At 41.4% G+C, this 18,350-nt stretch overlaps 1 protein-coding gene across 2 annotated transcripts in view; it reads right to left on the reverse strand.

Moving 5' to 3' along the window:
* Nucleotides 1–18,350, reverse strand: part of VIT (vitrin) — a 124,126-nt gene that overhangs the window by 88,650 nt on the left and 17,126 nt on the right. Inside the window, exons 5-7 of one of the 2 annotated variants that reach the window (XM_075339527.1) lie at nucleotides 11,167–11,226; nucleotides 8,783–8,998; nucleotides 3,729–3,779 (exon numbers count right to left, since the gene is read on the reverse strand). In XM_075339527.1, the coding sequence (XP_075195642.1) occupies nucleotides 3,729–3,779; nucleotides 8,783–8,998; nucleotides 11,167–11,226 (327 nt within the window). Of the gene's footprint in view, nucleotides 1–3,728; nucleotides 3,780–8,782; nucleotides 8,999–11,166; nucleotides 11,230–18,350 lie in introns of both variants that reach the window. The other variant, XM_075339526.1, reaches the window with a different exon arrangement.

The following is an 18,350-nucleotide window of genomic DNA, read 5'->3' on the forward strand; positions in this document are numbered from 1 at the left end:
CAATTCATGGGCAGTTATTTTGCACCTTTTTTGCTCAACACGCTTCTTGTGACCCTGTTGGCTATTTTCCATGAAATGCTTGCTTGTTCGGTGATCATGCTTCAAAAGTTTGGCAATTTCAAGTCTGCTGCATCTCTCTGCAAGACATCTCACAATTTTGGACTTTTCAGAGCCCGTCAAATCTCTCTTGTGACCCATTTTGCCAAAGGAAAGGAAGTTACCTAATAATTAAGCACACCTTATGTAGAGTGTTGATGTCATTACACCGCACCCCTCCTCATTACAGAGATGCACATCACCTGATTTGCTTAATTGGTAGTTGGCTCTCAAGCCTATACAGCTTGGAATAGGACAATATGTATAAATATTATCATGTGATCAAAATACTCTTTTGCCTAATAATTCTGCACACAGTGTGTTTCTTGATATTATAGACCTAATACCTGTGATGCAACACTGCAAGTGCCATGGACAATGTATTGATTCCAATCAAGAAATGCATGGATGATCCCACATACAGCGCTGTGATAAAGTTTTAGCCAGGTTTTAAAAAAAATGCTGCAAAATAAGAATACTTCAAAAAATAGAAGTGTTATTATTTTATTTTTATCAACAAACAAAATTAATGAGCAAAAGAAAGATCTGAATCAAATCAATACTTGATGTGACCTTTCTCTTCAAAATAGCATCAAGGCATCATTTTTCCTAAGTACACTTTCACACGGTTGCTGAAGGAACCCTGCAGAGAGGTTGCCGACATGTCACCGATCTTGAGAATACACATGATGATCGGGTATGTCAGTGTCAAGTCCGGTATTTGGGCAGCGCAGACACATGTGCATTAATGTACTAAACTGGAGACTCCATGAGGTAATCGCGGACGCGTGCACAGTGAATATGCCATATCATTGGATAATATGGACACAGGGGTGTGAATCTCTTCTGATTGACCGGTGATCTCTTGGACAATGGGAATACAATTGTGTAAATGTTTGACACCACACACCTTTTCCTTTGACTGCCCTGAAGTTTCCTGTACAACAGCGATACTATTCCATGATTGGATGATCAGAATACACCCCCTTTTTCTGCCGCCTTAACAATCAAGGGACCGGATTAATTTTAAATGGCGTGTGTCACGAGTGTGTAGCGTCTGTAGGTTACAATTTGTAGTGGAGTGGATTTACTTTCAGTAGATGCTGAAAAGGTTAAGGGCTCTTCCTCTTCTGGCTGTGATTATTCACAGCCGTATTCATAGCCTTATAACAACTGCAGCATCTTGTCATCATGCCCTTTCACTATATTTTCCCATTCCTGGCTTTACTCCGTGCCAGTGATAGAATTTTCGATACTGACCACTTTGAAGAAACCAGTATCTGGAGAAGCTAAAGTGTCATTTTAGTTGCAGCTGAGAAGTTTCCTGCTGGAGAAACTTAGGATTACTATTTTTTGTTTCTTTCACAATTTTTTTGTCTTACCTTCCCCATCTAGTCTTATTGAATTAGTGGGACTAGTTTCTTACTGCCCTACTCACTAGTCAGGGTAAGTTCAGGGTCAGCGAGGGCCTAGGCATGTGACGGGCGGTGCAAGGGGAGAATTACCCATCAAAGGACGTTAGGGAGTTCAGGGACCAGCCACAGGGGAGTGTCAGATGGTGACCCCATTCCCCAGTCCCTATCCCCAGGGCCTTCCTTATACATCTTCCCTGTGTTGTGCTGCATGGCAGACGTTCCCTTGCCCCAGAGTCACAGCGTGTGAATGTAGTTGACAAATTGAGTGGTTTCCCTACAGACATCGAGAAGTGCTACACTTTACTCTGGTTATGATGGTACCCTTAAGGAGATTGGACATAGGACTGTGGGAAGGGAAGATGACCATCACAAACAGTGCTGTAACACTGGGATGGGTTGCACTGAGACTCCCAGGACCAGTAAGATCAGAAGCAACCAAGTGGAAACTTAGACTGTGTCAGAAAATGACTTCAAAACGGTAAACTGCTGGAAAATATGTGCCACTATCTAAAATGTGAAGCTGTTGTAAGCAATGAACCATCGAGTAAAGTGTTTGAAAACAACTATTGGTTTCTTGTTTGTAGGGGTCATCTTCCAGTCCTGGCCAGCCTATGCCAGCAGCAATGTGTAGCTGACACAGGTTCACAGCCAACATGACAGGTCCACGTATCCAGCCAGGACCAGTGATTTCATTTAATATGTTGGGGTGTCCCTTGCCCACGACTACCATCCTGTACCAATTTACACAAGTGTACCTATAAGAATTGATGTTCTTTTGAAGGCCAAGTGTAGTCACCCCAAATATTGATTTGATTTAGAATTCTCTATTGTTCATTTACTTTGCATTTTCCAAATTGATACAACTAATAATATGTTTTGTTCTTCCTTTGCAGCATTTATCCACGCCTGCCTAAAACTTTTGCATAGTATTGTATAACTATATTATGGCTACTCAACCCAAGGAAAATGCAAAAATGGCTTTATTTGCTCAAATGGATCCACGGAAAGTTTCCATGCCAATGTTATATCTGACATCAATCAAAAATAAACATGTTAATATCAGATTCTGTCTTCAAAGTATAGTTTTTTTTTATTTTACGTGATATCTCACCATAGACTGTTACATTTTGTAGCATTAATAAGTCTTTTTATTGTGAAGATCAGGTATTGTAGATAAACAGCCCAACTGAAAAAAGTACATATTTTTTGGATTATAAAATGCACTTTTTTTCCTCCCAAATTTTGCAGGAAAGTGGGGGGGGGGGGGGGCGTCTTATAGTCGGGATGTACCTGGCTGTGCCTTTGGGGGGGGTGCATGAAGGAGCAGGATCACAGGAGGCAGGAGCCGGTGCTGGGGTTAACAGAATGCCTGCTAAAAAAGAAAATGCATATTCACTGCTCCCCACTCCCATAATCCCACCCTCCTCTCCGTACTGAAGCTGGTGCTGATAAGTGGGTGGATTATGGGAGTTTTCTTTAATAGCAATTGCAGGCACCCATGATCACCCAGATGCCGACTTACTGCAGCTGCTGAGTGATCACGTGTCTCTGCTATTAAAGAGAATGAATATTCACTGCTCTCCACACCTATAATTCCGGGCAAATGGAGAAGTGAATATTCCGGCTGCTGTCATCTGTGTGTAACTGGGGGCACATTACAGGATGTCATGTGCTGCGCTGCTTCCTTTCTTAAATCCCTTGCCGGTATCAGAAGAGGACACCGCACATCGAGGAAGCGGAGGGATGGTGAGTGTAATCATTTATTTTTTATGTGTTCAGCTTAATGGGAGGTATATACACCAGGATGGGCCCATGATGGGGGACATATATACCAGGATGAGGGACATATATACCAGGAAGGTGGTCCTATATACCAAGATGGGGACATATGTACTAGGATGAGGGCCATGTCTACCAGGATGGGACAAAGATGGGGAACATATATACCAGGATGGAGGATATATACACCAGGATGAGGGACACATATACCTGGAAGGGGCTCAGGATGGGAAACATTATTACTGAATAGGGGACATTACCCCATAACAGTGCCAGCAGATTTCCTCCAAAACAATGTGTCATGACCACATTTTTTCCTATAATTTTTTTCCCTATTTTCCTCCTCTAAAGTCTAAGTGCATCTTATCGACCGGTGCATCTTATAGTCCAAAAAATTGTGGTACTTTCTTATAAGTCTTCTGAAGCCTACTAACTTACTTGATGAGGCAGCAACAATTGATGAATAAGCTGGATGGATATTACTGGCAGCTGAAAGGAAAGATAAATTAGTAACATTTTATAGTGTCCTTTTTTAAGGCAACATACTTATTTTTTTCTTAATACATTGTTATTCTGATAGAAGACTACAGTATGTAGCAAAATTTCATAGAATTACTCATCAGAAAAAAAAGCTTACTAATCCTTGAAGTTCATGTTTTTGTCAGTGGCTTTGAGGTAACCTGAAGAACCCATGGGTTAGCATTCCAACACAACCATAAAATCCAAACTTTATTATAGAGAGATCCAGTAATTGGAATCTGTCACTAGGTTTTTGCTACCTCATTTGAAAGCAGTGTACTGTAGAGAAAGAAAGAAGAAAAAGAACCCAGCACTTAAAGGGAACCTGTCAGGTGCAATATACAGACAGAACCACGAGCAGTTCTGAGTGCATATCTCTAATCCCTGCCTAACTGTCCCTGTATACACTAGCATAGATAAAGAGATTTTTAGATTAGTATTTCTAAGATCTTTTATCTTATGCTAATGAGCGACCACAGTAGCCCCAAGGGCGTTGCTTCCCTTCCTAGTCGCCCCATTAACATGTTAGTATGCCCCTGTGGGTGTGCTATCATGCTAATGATTACGCAGCTTCAGAGAATGATCTCACTCACCTCTCCGCCGCCATCGCCCCTTGATGCTGGATTTCAGCTCAGTGTGCATGACCCCGGAGGTTCGCTCATGCGCACTTCAGTTTGAAGCCAGGACACGTATACCCGGCTTCAAAGTGCGCATGACCGAACCTCCGAAATTCAGCATCAAGCAGCGATGGCAGCGGAGAAGTAAGTGAGATCATCCTCTGACGCTGTGCATTTATTAGCATGTTAGCACACCCACAGGGATGTACTAACATGCTAATGGGGGTGACTAGCAAGGGAAGCAACACCCTTGAGACTAGTCCCCTTGCTCATTAGCATAAAAGATCTTTAGAAATACTTTTTCTAAAGATTTCTTTATCTATGCTAGTGTATACAGGGAGTTAGGCAGGGATTAGCAATATGCACTCAGAACTGCTCATGGTTCTGGGTGCATATTGAACCTGACAGGTTCCCTTTAAATATATTAAATCTTTTTTGTTGCTTTATTCACCTCTTGAACGTTTCAGCTTCAAAGAGACCCTGATTCCAGTGATGTATCACTTAATTTATTGAGTTGTGATACAATCAGAGTTTTTAGATGTAGCAGTACTCAGAAAGATAACCCCACCCACACCCCTGATTAGCAGTTTTTTATGTACACTGTATACTGACAGTAAGGTGCTAATCAGTGCTGGGGGTATAGTTGGACCAGATTGGACCAGGATGCAGTCCTATAGTGTGCTCTGTGCCAGTCATTGCACTGGCTGCCCATATATCATAGGATCCAATTCAAACTGCTTGTTCTCGCCCACAAAGCTCTCCACAGTGCAGCACCCCCCTACATCTCCACCCTCCTCTCTGTCTATCAGTCCACCCGTTCTCTACGCTCTGCAAGCGACTTTCGACTAACATCCACACTAATTCGAACCTCCCACTCCCGGATCCAAGACTTCTTCCGAGCTGCACCAACCCTCTGGAACGCTCTACCCCAAGAAGTTAGGACAAATCACAACTTACTCAGCTTCAGACGCACCCTAAAGACGCATCTTTTTAGGGCGGCCTATCACACTCCCTAATCAGATTCGATTCACATAGTCCCTCTACAACCTCTCACAACATAACCCCACATCAAACTCCATGGCACCCAAAGGCATCTCAAGGCTCGGGCCCACTGGTCCAGGAAACCATTATCCAGCCCCATTTCCGTGAGATGGTTGGATTGTCATTGTAAATAAGCACTTGAACCTTGCCTCTCCCCCCATCTCATTGTAGATTGTAAGCTCTCACGAGCAGGGTTGTATTTTTTTCCCCTCTAAATATTGTATTTCTATAACTGTTACTTGTTTGTATATGATCCTCCTGAATTGTAAAGCGCTACGGAATATGTTGGCGCTATAGAAATAAAGATTATTATTATTATTATTATTATTAATCTCTTGCTGATAAACATTCATTGTATTGAAACAAAAGCACACAGCCACATCAGTGACACATTGCTGATTTCAGTGCCTCAGACCCAACTCATACTGCCCTCACATTCATTGCATAGCAGAAACCTGCTAATGGATCCACTTTAAGAATTGATGCACTAATTTACAGTGACAAAGAACCAGCGCAGTTTGAAAGGCATCACATGGTACCAACTCTCTATAATAAAGTTTGGATTTTCTGGATGTACTCGACTGCTATCCTGTGTGTTCCAGAAAAATACAGTAACCTTTATTCTTTATTGTGAAACTAAGAATTATATAAAAATATGACATAAAAATGTATTACAGTCTGATATCAAAATCTAAAAACAAGAGATAAGTGAATGGCTTCATGCAACCACGTTCCATGGTCCAGGTCAGTGATTACTGGAAGTTGTGTGAATTTCCTTACTCTCGGGGATCTGAGCCTTAGCTTATGATTAGCTGACGAGATGTCACCAATGCGCCATGTGGCACATAGACGACATCATGCCAGGTTGGTAAATCAAACACTGGTCAGGGGAACCTGTCAGTTCAGGAAATTTGCACAACTACTGTCCATGGCCAGAGAGCACTGACCTGGACCATGGAATGCTGTGGCATGTATCAATTTGCTTATCTTTAGTGAAATCTATTTTAAAACATAAAAATGTGGTTGATTTGACACAAAAGGATGGCATGAATCAATTATTATAATGAAAGATGTCAGAACATCAACTGGAATTAAATGTAAAAAGAGGGAAACACAACTTCAGATAGAAAATAATGTAGTTTCTAAATTTACTTCCAAAACCTTATAGCTATTTACATTCGCTGACTTTATAACTGAAGTTAATCAATGAAGCAGCTTCATGATAACTGTCATTTCCCTTATTTTGTGAAATTTTTCTATACTTAGTTCTTATCTTTATATTAAAACTGCCCTAATATCTTGAATCTGAAAAATTGCAAAATCCTTAGGGCCACCATTGATGTAATAAATTATTAAACAGCATGTATGTAATTACTTGGATAAGAATACAGAAATTAACCAGAGCCAGCATGGGTTTGTAGAAAACAAGTCATGCCAGACTAATCTAATTTCTTTCTATGATGGAATCACTGACTGGGTGGATGAGGGAAATGCAGAAGATATAGTAAATTTTGCATCTGCAAAGCATTTGATAAAGTATCTCATACTATCCCTAATGAAAAAATGACCATGTATGGGATAGACAAGGTTGCGCCTAGGTAAATTCATAACTGGCTCAGTGATCGTACTCAAAGAGTGGTAATAAATGGCTGCACATAGAATTGGAAGAGTGTTTCAAGTGGGATATCACATATTTCTGTCTTGGACCCAGTGTTGTTCAACATTTTTATAAATGAACTAGATAAGGAAACTGTAGATAAAATAATCAAATTAGCAGATGATGCAAAGTTAGGAGGGATAGCTAAAGGCCACGTCACACTAAGCAATATCGCTAGCAACATCGCTGCTGAGGCACGACTTTTCTGACTTAGCAGCGATGTTGCTAGTGATGTCGCTGTGTGTGGCATCCAGCAACAACCTGGACCCTGCTGTGAGGTCGCTGGTTGTTGCTGAATGTCCTGGGCCATTTTTAGTTGTTGCTGTCCCGCTGTGAAGCACACATCGCTGTGTGTGACAGCGAGACAGCAACAACTGAATGTGCAGGCAGCAGGAGCCGGCTTCTGCAGACACTGGTAACCAATGTAAATATCGGGTAACCAAGAAGCCCTTACCTTGGTTACCCGATATTTACCTTCGTTACCAGCGTCCGCCGCTCTCACACTGTCAATGCCAGCTCCCTGCTCTCTGCACATGTAGCCGGAGTACACATCGGGTAATTAACCCGATGTGTACTGTGGCTAGGTGTGCAGGGAGCCAGCGCTAAGCGGTGTGCACTGGTAACCAAGGTAAATATCGGGTTGGTTACCTGATATTTACCTTAGTTACCAAGCGCTGCTGGCTGGGGGCTGGTCACTTGTTGTTGGTGAGATCTGCCTGTGTGACAGCTCACCAGCAACCCGTGTAGCGACGCTCCAGCGATCCCTGCCAGGTCAGGTTTCTGGTGGGATTGCTGGAGCATCGCTTAGTGTGACGGTACCTTTACACTAGAGAAGACAGAGAAAGGATTCTGAAGGATCTAGGTAAGCTGGAACAATGGGTAGCAACTATAAGAATGGTATTTAACAGGGAGAAATACAAGATTCTACATATGGGCAAGAAAAAATAAAATAACATCTACAGAAAGGGAGGAATAGAACTAAGCAACAGCATGTATGAAAAAGACTTGGGTATACTATTAGATCACAGATTCAGCAATTAAAAAGGCAAACACAGTTTTGGGATGTATTAAGAAAACCATAGAGTCTAGATCACGGGAGGTAATTATCCCCCTCTACTCCTCTTTGGTCAGATCTCAGCTAGAATACTGTGTCCAGTTCTGGGCATTACATTTTCAAAAAGACACAAAAAAACTGAAGCAAGTTCATAGAAGAGCTACCAGGATGGTGAGTGGACTGCAAACTATGTCCTATGAGGAATGGTTAAAGGACCTGGGAAAGATCTGAAGGTATGTCTCAGTGTAGAGGGATCATCTTTATTCTCATGTGTACATGGAAACACGAGAACAAAAAGGAATGAAACTGAAAGGGAGAAGATGCAAATTAGATATTAGAAAAAAACGTTTTGCAGTGAGGTGATTCCATGGAAGTCTTCAGAGAGAGGCTGGGCAGACACCTGTCTGAGATGTATCGGTGAATCCTCCATTGAGCAGGGGGTTGGACATGATAACTCTGGAGGTCCCTCCAACTCTAACATTCTATGATTCCATGATATTTGAATGGATACCATTGCATTAACACAACCTTCTCAAAAGATGACCTTTCTTCAATCATACTTTCATTATGAAGTGAGTGACTTACTTTAGTCCAGCATACTGACCTGTATCTCTTACTCGCACGAGGGGCGGCCTTATCCTTGCTGTTGCTGTGGTAGTCGTTGTTGTGGTGGTTGTTGTAGTGGTGGTTGTAGGTTTTGGTGTGGTAGGCTGCGGAGTTGTCGGTTCTGGAGTTGTAGAAGTAGTGGTAGGAATAGTTGTTAAGGCAGGGGGCTGAGTTGTCGCTACAGTTGGAGGTGGTGCTTCTCTATGTACAGTTTCTTTAAGAGAAATTTAAGTTTTTAGTTCCAGATGAGGTGATTTTTCACCCAAAATGTAATATTGACCACATATTACTGATTTATAACTTGTATCTGTAGTAGAATTCAGTATTTATGTTTTAATACTTTACAGTTTGTGCAGCCATATTGGTTGTCTTTTTGGAAATCACTTTTGAAAAATTGATGGTAAAACTTAGTCACTGAGTGCTTATGCCAACAATATGGCAGCTCATGATGAATTGCTGATTTAGATGTGACAATTAACATGGCTGCATTTTTTTTTGGCCCACCTGCAACAATTGTGCCATAATTTACTAAACCAAACATCATTACTAAGTTTTGATTGCACATATTTTTTTGCCTGCCACTGATTGTATCTTCTTTATAAGAATCCTCCTTAAATCAAGTATGTGATTTCAAGAAAATGTTTCTTCTTAAAAGGGATAACCTATGACCTGGTTTTTCCTACTTCATCTGCGAGCAGCATGATGAAGGGGCACATATCCTAATTCCAGTGATGTATCACTTACTGGGCTACTTGCTATGGTTTTGATAAAAACTCAGTTTTATCTGCTGCAGAGCTACTAGTTCTAAAATGCTGAGTTTTGTATAGCCATGTTCACACTACTGATTGGCAACTTTATGTGTACATTTTGCAAAAAGCTGCCAATCAGTGGTAGCAGCAGAGTTATACAGAGCTCATGAATATGGAAGACTATATGGCAGCAGATTTACTAGTCTTCTATTGATAATCTTATGCTGATAAAAAAGTAATTTTATTAACATTTCAGCAAGCAGCCCAGTAAGTGATACATTGCTGGTTTCAGGTTCTCTGCCCCTACATTATGCTGCTCTCTGGTAATATGACACGGATATTTTCCCAAACTTTACCGAATAGTTCTGTTTAGACTACTGATTCGGACACTCCACCTGACACCTTCTCTGAGGCATTGACCCACAGATTGGTAATTTATGGGCAGGTTAGGAAGAATTAATCTCTGCTGGTCTGTTTGTGAGTCATCTTTGATAACATGTTGTAGGGGAGCCATTCACATTTTCTCTTCTCCTATTTATACTGGCTGGACTCTACCATTAGTGCCAACTATAGTTTATTTTAGTTGGTCTGAGGAGGTGTGGTGATCCAGACTATTTGGTATAATACCTGTTGCTGTGTGCCGATGTGGATTTTACCTTTTTGCCTTTTTGTTGCTGCCCTCCTGCTCTTGTTTTTCTCCTGAGTCTATCTTTGTCCACCCCTGTATGTGTACAGTGTGTCAGAGTTTTGGTTTTACCTTGTTTATCCTTATTTGTTTATGATCTGATTCCTGCCCCGTTCCTCCCTGGGAGAAGGGGTGATATTAGAGTAGTATTTCTCAGAAGTATAATCTGTGATAAAGCGGAGGAGGAAATACTGGGCACTATTCCCATTCAGCGGTTATAGGTCTGTTTTCTTGAACAGCATACACCGAATCTTTCAGTAAAACTGAGTACTGGCAATTGAGAGGGGAAAACCATGGTGCTCTTTTCGCAAGAAAAACACTTAGTAAACATGAGAAAATAGAATGCAAAGGCACTCACTGGGTTAGTAGTGTTCAAAAATCTTTTATTCCATTTTTAGATAAAAGCAGTGTTGGCAGTGCAGTCCACACAGCGGGTCCACACAGTGGACCTGCAGAAGCGTCGTATAGAGACGCGAAACGGCCGTCGTCCGACTTGCCTCGTGCACCCCTTCCACACTGCCAACACTGCTTTTAACTAAGGATGGAATAAAAGATTTTTGGACACTACTAAACCGTTCCATTCTATTTTCTCATGTCTCTCAGAAGTATAGACAGGCACAGGACTCTGACGTCTCCACCATTAGGAGTAATCTGGAGATGAGGGATAGCCAAGGGTCCTTTAGAGTAAGGGACAGCATAGGAGCCTATCCTGTAGTAACATCCTGACAGATAACTTAGCAAAAACCTGATCTCAGATTTCTTGTAACTGTTTATTTTCTTGTGGTAATGTAAAGCAAGCAGTTTATATTACTCATTGTTACCATAAAGTTCCAAAAAATAAGTAACTTTCTTTTACTTGTTCAGACATAATAGGGGTATTTCCATCTCAAACATTGATCCACAGGTCATACATATTATATTTTTGTAAATGTTCTTGACCAAACTTACCTACTTTCACTTCTACGTACTCGAGAACGGTGGGATATGTGACGCCTTTCTTTCCTTTACCTTCTGGGTAGAAATATCAGATATGATTTTATGAAATAATAGCAGTGTTACAAATAATAAAATGTTAATTTATTATCGCAATTTTTGGGTGATTTGCAAAACTTTATTTCTACGTTGGTTGTTTGGATCATCTAGATTTAAAGAAAGGTTAGTTTCAAGCTGATGAATTTATATATCAGTTACCGAGCCAAAGACTGTTACAATTTTCCCACTTTTTAAAGAATTATTTACCCATGCATTTAGTTGATGTTACACTGAGTGAGGATTGTTATGAGATGTTTATAAAAAACTAATATTGATGGCATTCGATTTATTAGATAACATAAATATGAAAAGGATTCATGCAACGGTAATTGGGAACAATTATGAAGAGCAGATAATGATAATAAAAATGATTCTCTATTTGATTTCATGGATTTAGATCCTTTACGGAAGTTCGGGTTTTTGCACGCAAAAATCTGATAAAAACAAATAACTGTTTAGATTTTTGTACATGCAAACATAAAATTCATCAGTCCTTTCTATCATATTGTGGATTTGTATTGTATCTTTACAATGGTTTTCAGTTTTTACAATGCAACCAAATCAAGAACTGAAAGTTCTACCATGTCTGAAACCCCCTCTAATGGATGATATACAAAAACACATGCTGTTGTCTATTTAACGTCATCTTTTATTTTTCACAATAAACATAGTGAAATCTACAGGTTAATTGGCAAGATCAACCGTACTTTAGATTATATGCTGGTTCAGGCTAAGAAACCTGTAATTTCACACAAGGTGTTGAAGCAAAAGTTCATCATTAGGTCCACCATGATGTCTATCTATAAATATTCTAGATCATGTGGTTGTCAGATTTTATTATATTTCTGCCTCATTTAAGTAAATAATGTTAACTTTACAGAGATGCTTAAGATTGTAAGTGTGCCCTAATTACCAAGAGTTTGTTTACAGATGGATTTGGTCTGTGAAAGTGCATATCGTTTATCAACCTCTAACATTACGGTATAATATTTAAATGGAACCTGTCAAAAACTATAATCCCGAATGCCCTTTAAAAGGTAAGCCAGTATAGCGCCGGTGTTCCTGGAGGGACGCTGACTTACTCACCATCCTGGCTGGATCGCGTACTCCCTGCACCCCCTCAGCTGTCCATGTGTGCTGCTGCCTCCTTCCCCGCCCAGGACATGTGCACACAGCCCAGGTCTCCCAGGAGCATGTTTAGGTTGCGCATGCACACCAGGCCTCCTCTTAAAGGGCCGGTGAGCGATTTCCAAGAAATGTCTCTCAATGGCTGAGAGGCACTATGCATTTAAGACACTCTCCCATTAGGGGAGGTGCCTGGTCAATGCTCTTGTTCAGTTAGTGGCTTGTGCCCTAGCCAGCTAGTTGTCAGGTCCCTTTATTGGTCTTGTACTGCCTGTATCTGGTCTCAGCCCATCTTGTCCTGTTGATATCTGCTGCATGTCTGTCCTGCACTGTTGGTACTAGTGACTGTGTCTGTCAACCCTGGCTGTGCTGCCTGTCTTTGCTACCCTGGCAGTTCCTGTCCTTGCTACTGAATCTACTTGTTCCTCCTGGCCATGCCATCTGCCTCAGCCACTCTGGTGGTCCCAGTCTTCTTGGTAGTGACTTGTCCTGGCCATGCCATCTGCCTTAGCCAGTCTGATGGTCTCAGCCACACTAGTAACTTTACCAGTCCGTCCTGCCCATGCTGTCTGACTCAGATACCCTGATGGTCCATGCCTACACTACACTAGAGACTCAGGCTGTGTCCGTCACTACCCTAGGGATCATCTTCCACAGTCTCGGTCCCTGGCCTGGGAGCAGCACCTGGCATCCGCCTCATGGTGAGCACTTAGTCAAGCCCCTCCTATTGAAGGGTAAGCCCGGGGTATCACTGTTGTCAAGTGGGTCCACTTCAGCTCTCCGCTTTACTGCGGCAAGCGTTACAGCCAATTGATCCCTTTATGACCACAAAGTGCTGCTTCAGCAGCAAGAAATTGCATTTTGAAGGTTAGACTGGAAGTGCATTGTGGCGTGGAGATGCACTTCTTGCTTCTCAATAGGAGACAACATAGAGCAATAGTCAAGAGCTCAGTTCTCAGAGGAAGCTATTCTTCATACTCTGTCATGCCCCATGCATAGCTTCCACCCTGACAAGGGGAGCAACCAGATGTTGTGCTGTTTAGCACCAAATAAATTATAATAGCCCTCCCAATGCATTTCCTCCTCAGCATTCAGGATTTATGAGGGGAGTATGACTGAAAGGGTTAATGAGAGTCTGCAATGTAATGACAGACATTCCAAAACAGGCTTGCTTGGTGTGTGCACAGGCATAAGAAAAGGGGGCATCAAGTGCCATCTTTTCAAATGTCTGCCATTGCAGACTCTCATTAACCCCTTCATTCATACTCCCCTGATGAATTCTGCATACTGATGAGGAAATGCATGGGGAGGGCTGTTATAATTTATTTGGGGCTAGACAGCACAACAACTGGGGGCTACCCTTGTCAGGGCGGAAGCTATTCATGGGGCACAAAAGGGTATGAAGAACACCTACCTCTGAGAACTGAGCTCCGCTTCCTGACTACATAAGTGTAATCTCCCTCTAGCAACAAATGGGTGGGATTAACTCTGCTTTATGCACTTTATATATGTTACTAGCTGTAGTACCCGAGCGTTGCCCGAGATAGTAACTGTCTCTCTGTCTCTCTCCCAGTCTCTGTCTGTCTGTCTCTGATGTCTGTCTCTTTCTCTGTCTGTATCAGCCTCTCTGTCTGTCTCTGTATCAGTTTCTCTGTCTGTCTCTGTATCTGTCTCTCTTTCTGTCTCTGTATCACTCTCTGTGTCTGTCTCTATCTCTGTGTCTGTCTGTATCTCTCTATCTGCCTGTCAGTCTCTTTCTCAGTCTGTCTCTTTCTCAGTCTGTCTCTTTCCCCGTCTGTCTTTTTTCCTGTCTGTCTATTTCCCGTCTGTCTCTTTCCCCGTCTGTCTCTTTCCCCGTCTGTCTCGTTCCCCGTCTGTCTCTTTCCACGTCTGTCTCTTTCCACGTCTGTCTCTTTCCACGTCTGTCTCTTTCCACGTCTGTCTCTTTCCACGCCTGTCTCTTTCCACGCCTGTCTCTTTCCACATCTGTCTCTGTCTCTTTTCACGTCTGTCTCTTTCCCTGTCTTTTTGCTTGTCTGTCTCTTTCTGTCTCTCTCTATCCGTCTCCCCACTGACATCTTATTACCTCACACATAAGCTTCTTATATTAACAATTTATTTTGTTCCTATAGCAACCACTCACAGCAACTATTAATAACCTAATAGCTCGCAGCTCCATTGACTTTACTGGAGGCAGGTTTTTTGGAGAGTAATTGTAAAGCGTGGGGTTAAATCTTCCAATTAAAACAGTCTACGACGCACCCTTGGTCACATGAGTGTGTGCAAAATTTTGTGATTGTAAATGCGACGGTGTGGATTCCTTTAGCGGACGTACACACACACACACACAGATACACACACACACACACACACACACACACACACACAAACATACACATACATACACTCAGCTTTATATATTAGATTTGCACTGTTTGCACTTAGTCACCTTGGGTTGTTGACAGTATTTACCTTTTTTATTAGTTATGTTTTATGTTTAATGCTGTATCCTATTGATCTGTGAAGAGTGAATTGTAAGTTCCCAACTACTGGGCTACTATTTTACTTCTAGGTTCTCAGCCTCTTGCTGTATCTCTGAACTAACAGCATCCTCCCCTGGCTGATTGACAGGTCAGTGGCCATGGAACAGAGCCAAGAGCCAGGCAATCAGCCAGTAGATGGTGCTGCTATTTCAGGAATACAGTGGAGGCTAAGGAGCTGTAAGTGCATCATCACGCCCTTATGCATTTCTACACTGAACTTCATTTTGAGGTCATAAAGGCATCAGCTGAATTAATTTTTAAAGGTCTTGCACGATCATATTAATAGTTTTGGGGGTAAAATCATCAAAAAGGTTCTCCTTAAACTTGCCGTGCGATAGAAAAGCTTGGACTGGTCCTTCACTTGACCATGAATTTAGAAGATGAAAATCTTATGATTATTTGGTATTCACCTTTAGAGGATTGGATATTTTTTTGGCAATTGTGGGCATACTATGTCATGAATTACAGGAAAATTACTTCGTACCTGCACCAGTTAACACTTTTCATTTTTAGGTCAAACATTATAGCTTCATGATTGGAATACCCCTTTAACTCTTTGTGCCCTCACAGGTGAGCTCTATATTAGAATATAGGCATTCAAACCAATGTAAAGATGTATTAAAAAATTAATCCATGCAAAATATTTAAGCTTTTAGTTGGAACTGAAAGTTGGCGTATAGAATTATAGAAGATGTAAAAAAGAATCACTGAAAGTACAGAAGAGAAACATGCAAAAGGGAGATGTACAGTAGGACCAGCCAATGACCAACACAATAGCAACAATACTAAAATGGAATTAGACCTGGTTTAGACAGTACAGTTTTTGATTCAGTAATTTTTATCCAAAATCAGATGGAAACTGACATTTTTCCTTTTATACTCTTTCAAGATCTACTCAATATTTCTGTTTAATCAACCCCCATATTGCACCTGCACCATACATGAGTGAGTTTTATGTCAATGATCACATAGTTTCCTATTGGGACTAAAAAAGTAAAAATTTAAGAACTATAACAAAAAAAAATTCTCAAAAAATAGTAATAAATTGAAAAAACTAAGGCCTCTGCCACACTCACGTGAATTTCACGCACGTGCCGAGAGACACGTATTTTCCCTGCGTGTTGTGTGCAGGTAAGTACGTGTCTCTGGTACGTGCGTGACACGTGTGTTCTACGTGTGCTATCCGCGATAGCACACGTAGAATCAGTAATTATTATACTCACCTGGTCCTTCCTGCTGTCCGCGCTGCTGTCTGTGGTGCTGATCCTCGGTCTCCAGCCCTCCCGTCTCCCCGCTGCTGCTGCTGCCAGGCAGTGAAGTGAATATTCTATGAGATTAATGAGCGGCGGTCGGCAGCAAGAGGCAGCAGCGGCAGAGACAGGAGGGCTGGAGAAGGTGAGTTAATGTTTTTTATTTTTTTCCCTGACATGTGTGTTTACTCCGGCGCGTGTCACACGGGACCGCATCCACACTACACCCGTGTGGTACGGGTGCGGGCCGTGTGACACCCGTGCTGCCGGAGAAAACACTGACATGTCAGCGCTTTGAAAATCGCACACACGTACAAACGCACACGGACACACGTTCCGTGTGGTTTTACGTGTGTGTGCCTGTTACCATAGGGTAGCATTGGTTAAAGTGTCTCCGTGCCGCCGGTACGTGTAAAAAATGACAAACACGTGCCGGCAGCACGGATGTGTGGCACAGGCCTAAAACAGTATATAACACATAACTGCTACCCCTCAAGAAATCATGGCTCTCAGAATGCTGCAACATTTCTAATTTTTCATGATAGGAAAATAGTGACACAAACAAAAACTATAACAAAAATTGATATTGCCATAATCAAATGACTCACAGAATAAAGGTGATACAGTTGAACCTTGGATTACGGGCATAATTTGTTCCGGGAGTGTGGTCTTAAATCAAGTTACTCTTATATCAAAGCAAATTTTCCCATAGGAAATAATTGAAACACAGACAATTCGTTCCACAATCCAAAAATATTTACTGTATTTATACAAACTTTTTACAGTGATACAAAATAATGTACTGTATTCATATAAAAGTATTACAGTACACTAATACAAAATACTGTGCAGAACAGTAAAAAACATAAAACATTAAACTGCATGTTAGCTTACAATAGAATTGTTGTTGTGCGGGAGGTGCACTATAGAGAGAAAAAATAATGTATAAATATGGCAACCTTTATTCTAGTACAATACACAAAAAAAACAGCACCCTAAATCTATTCTCCCCAAAATAAGGGCAGCACTAAGCCAAATGTGGGGTAGGCATACTGCCAGGCAATTAGAGCACAGTACAAGCAATGTGCTGTACTGGTTAGCAGAAAGAAAGTACAGTTCTGTATCCATAAATGCAAATTGATAGACATGATATATACGGTAGTATATGCTGTATTGTACAATGGTATATTGTATACAGTACATATCTACAAAGTTACCTCCAGAGCTGGTCAGAAAGTGGTGAAAGAACGGAACCGGCAGTGTGCACGGAACCGGAAGTGTTCACGGTGAGTATTTGCTCTTATTGCAAATCATTGCTCGTAAACCAAGTTACAAATTTTTAGAAAGCTTTGCTTGTCTTTCAAAACGCTCTCAAACCAAGTTACTCTTAATCCAAGGTTCCACTGTATGTCATTTCTGCCTCATAGTCAATACTTCAAAAACAATTAACAAAAAATAATGTTAGAATGCCTATTTCCCCTGTTATAGCTTATGGCATGTGACAGTGAAAAGAATTAAATTGATCTTAAAAGTTAAAATTGGGCAGTTCTTAAAAACAACCATTCTCCTCTAAAAATATTCTTCTTCTGCAGTTATAGTGGTAATCTGTAGGTAAACAGTGTTTAAATAATGCCTGGCAGGCTTACTGGAAGTATGGTTAGAGGTAGAAAATATACTCTCTGAAGTCACTCTCTTTTAGTCATTGGTGCAGGGATCGGCTATAGTCACCATACAGAGAGTGTTTTCACTCATCCTCATCCTGCACCTTGATTGATAGCCTGCTCTGCACACCATCACTGCAGAGTTGGTCATCAATGAAAGTGCCATGTATTGATTACAGCATGCTTGCTGTGTAGTGAGCTGAGAGTGTAACAACTCCCTTCACCACCTCATTGACAATAAGCAAGCAGCTGCAGGGAGAATCGAACTTCATTTTCTAACTGCACCCGTTCTTCCAGTAAACCTGCCAGACGTGATTTAAATGCTATTTACCTGCAGATTACCACTGCTTGTTCTTTTTAAGGAGTTATTCCCATCTCAGTCTCTCATGGCTAAGACAGATTCCAGAGGTGAGGCTACAGAAGCAACGGAAAGTGGCTGAGTTATGCTGCTTGTGTAACATCTGGTAAAACAATAATGCAAGATAAGCTGTGACGCCCAGGGAAGGGGGTACTCGGTCCCG

This window comes from Anomaloglossus baeobatrachus, chromosome 3, assembly GCF_048569485.1.
Source record: "Anomaloglossus baeobatrachus isolate aAnoBae1 chromosome 3, aAnoBae1.hap1, whole genome shotgun sequence".
NCBI classification, from domain to species: Eukaryota; Metazoa; Chordata; class Amphibia; order Anura; family Aromobatidae; genus Anomaloglossus; species Anomaloglossus baeobatrachus.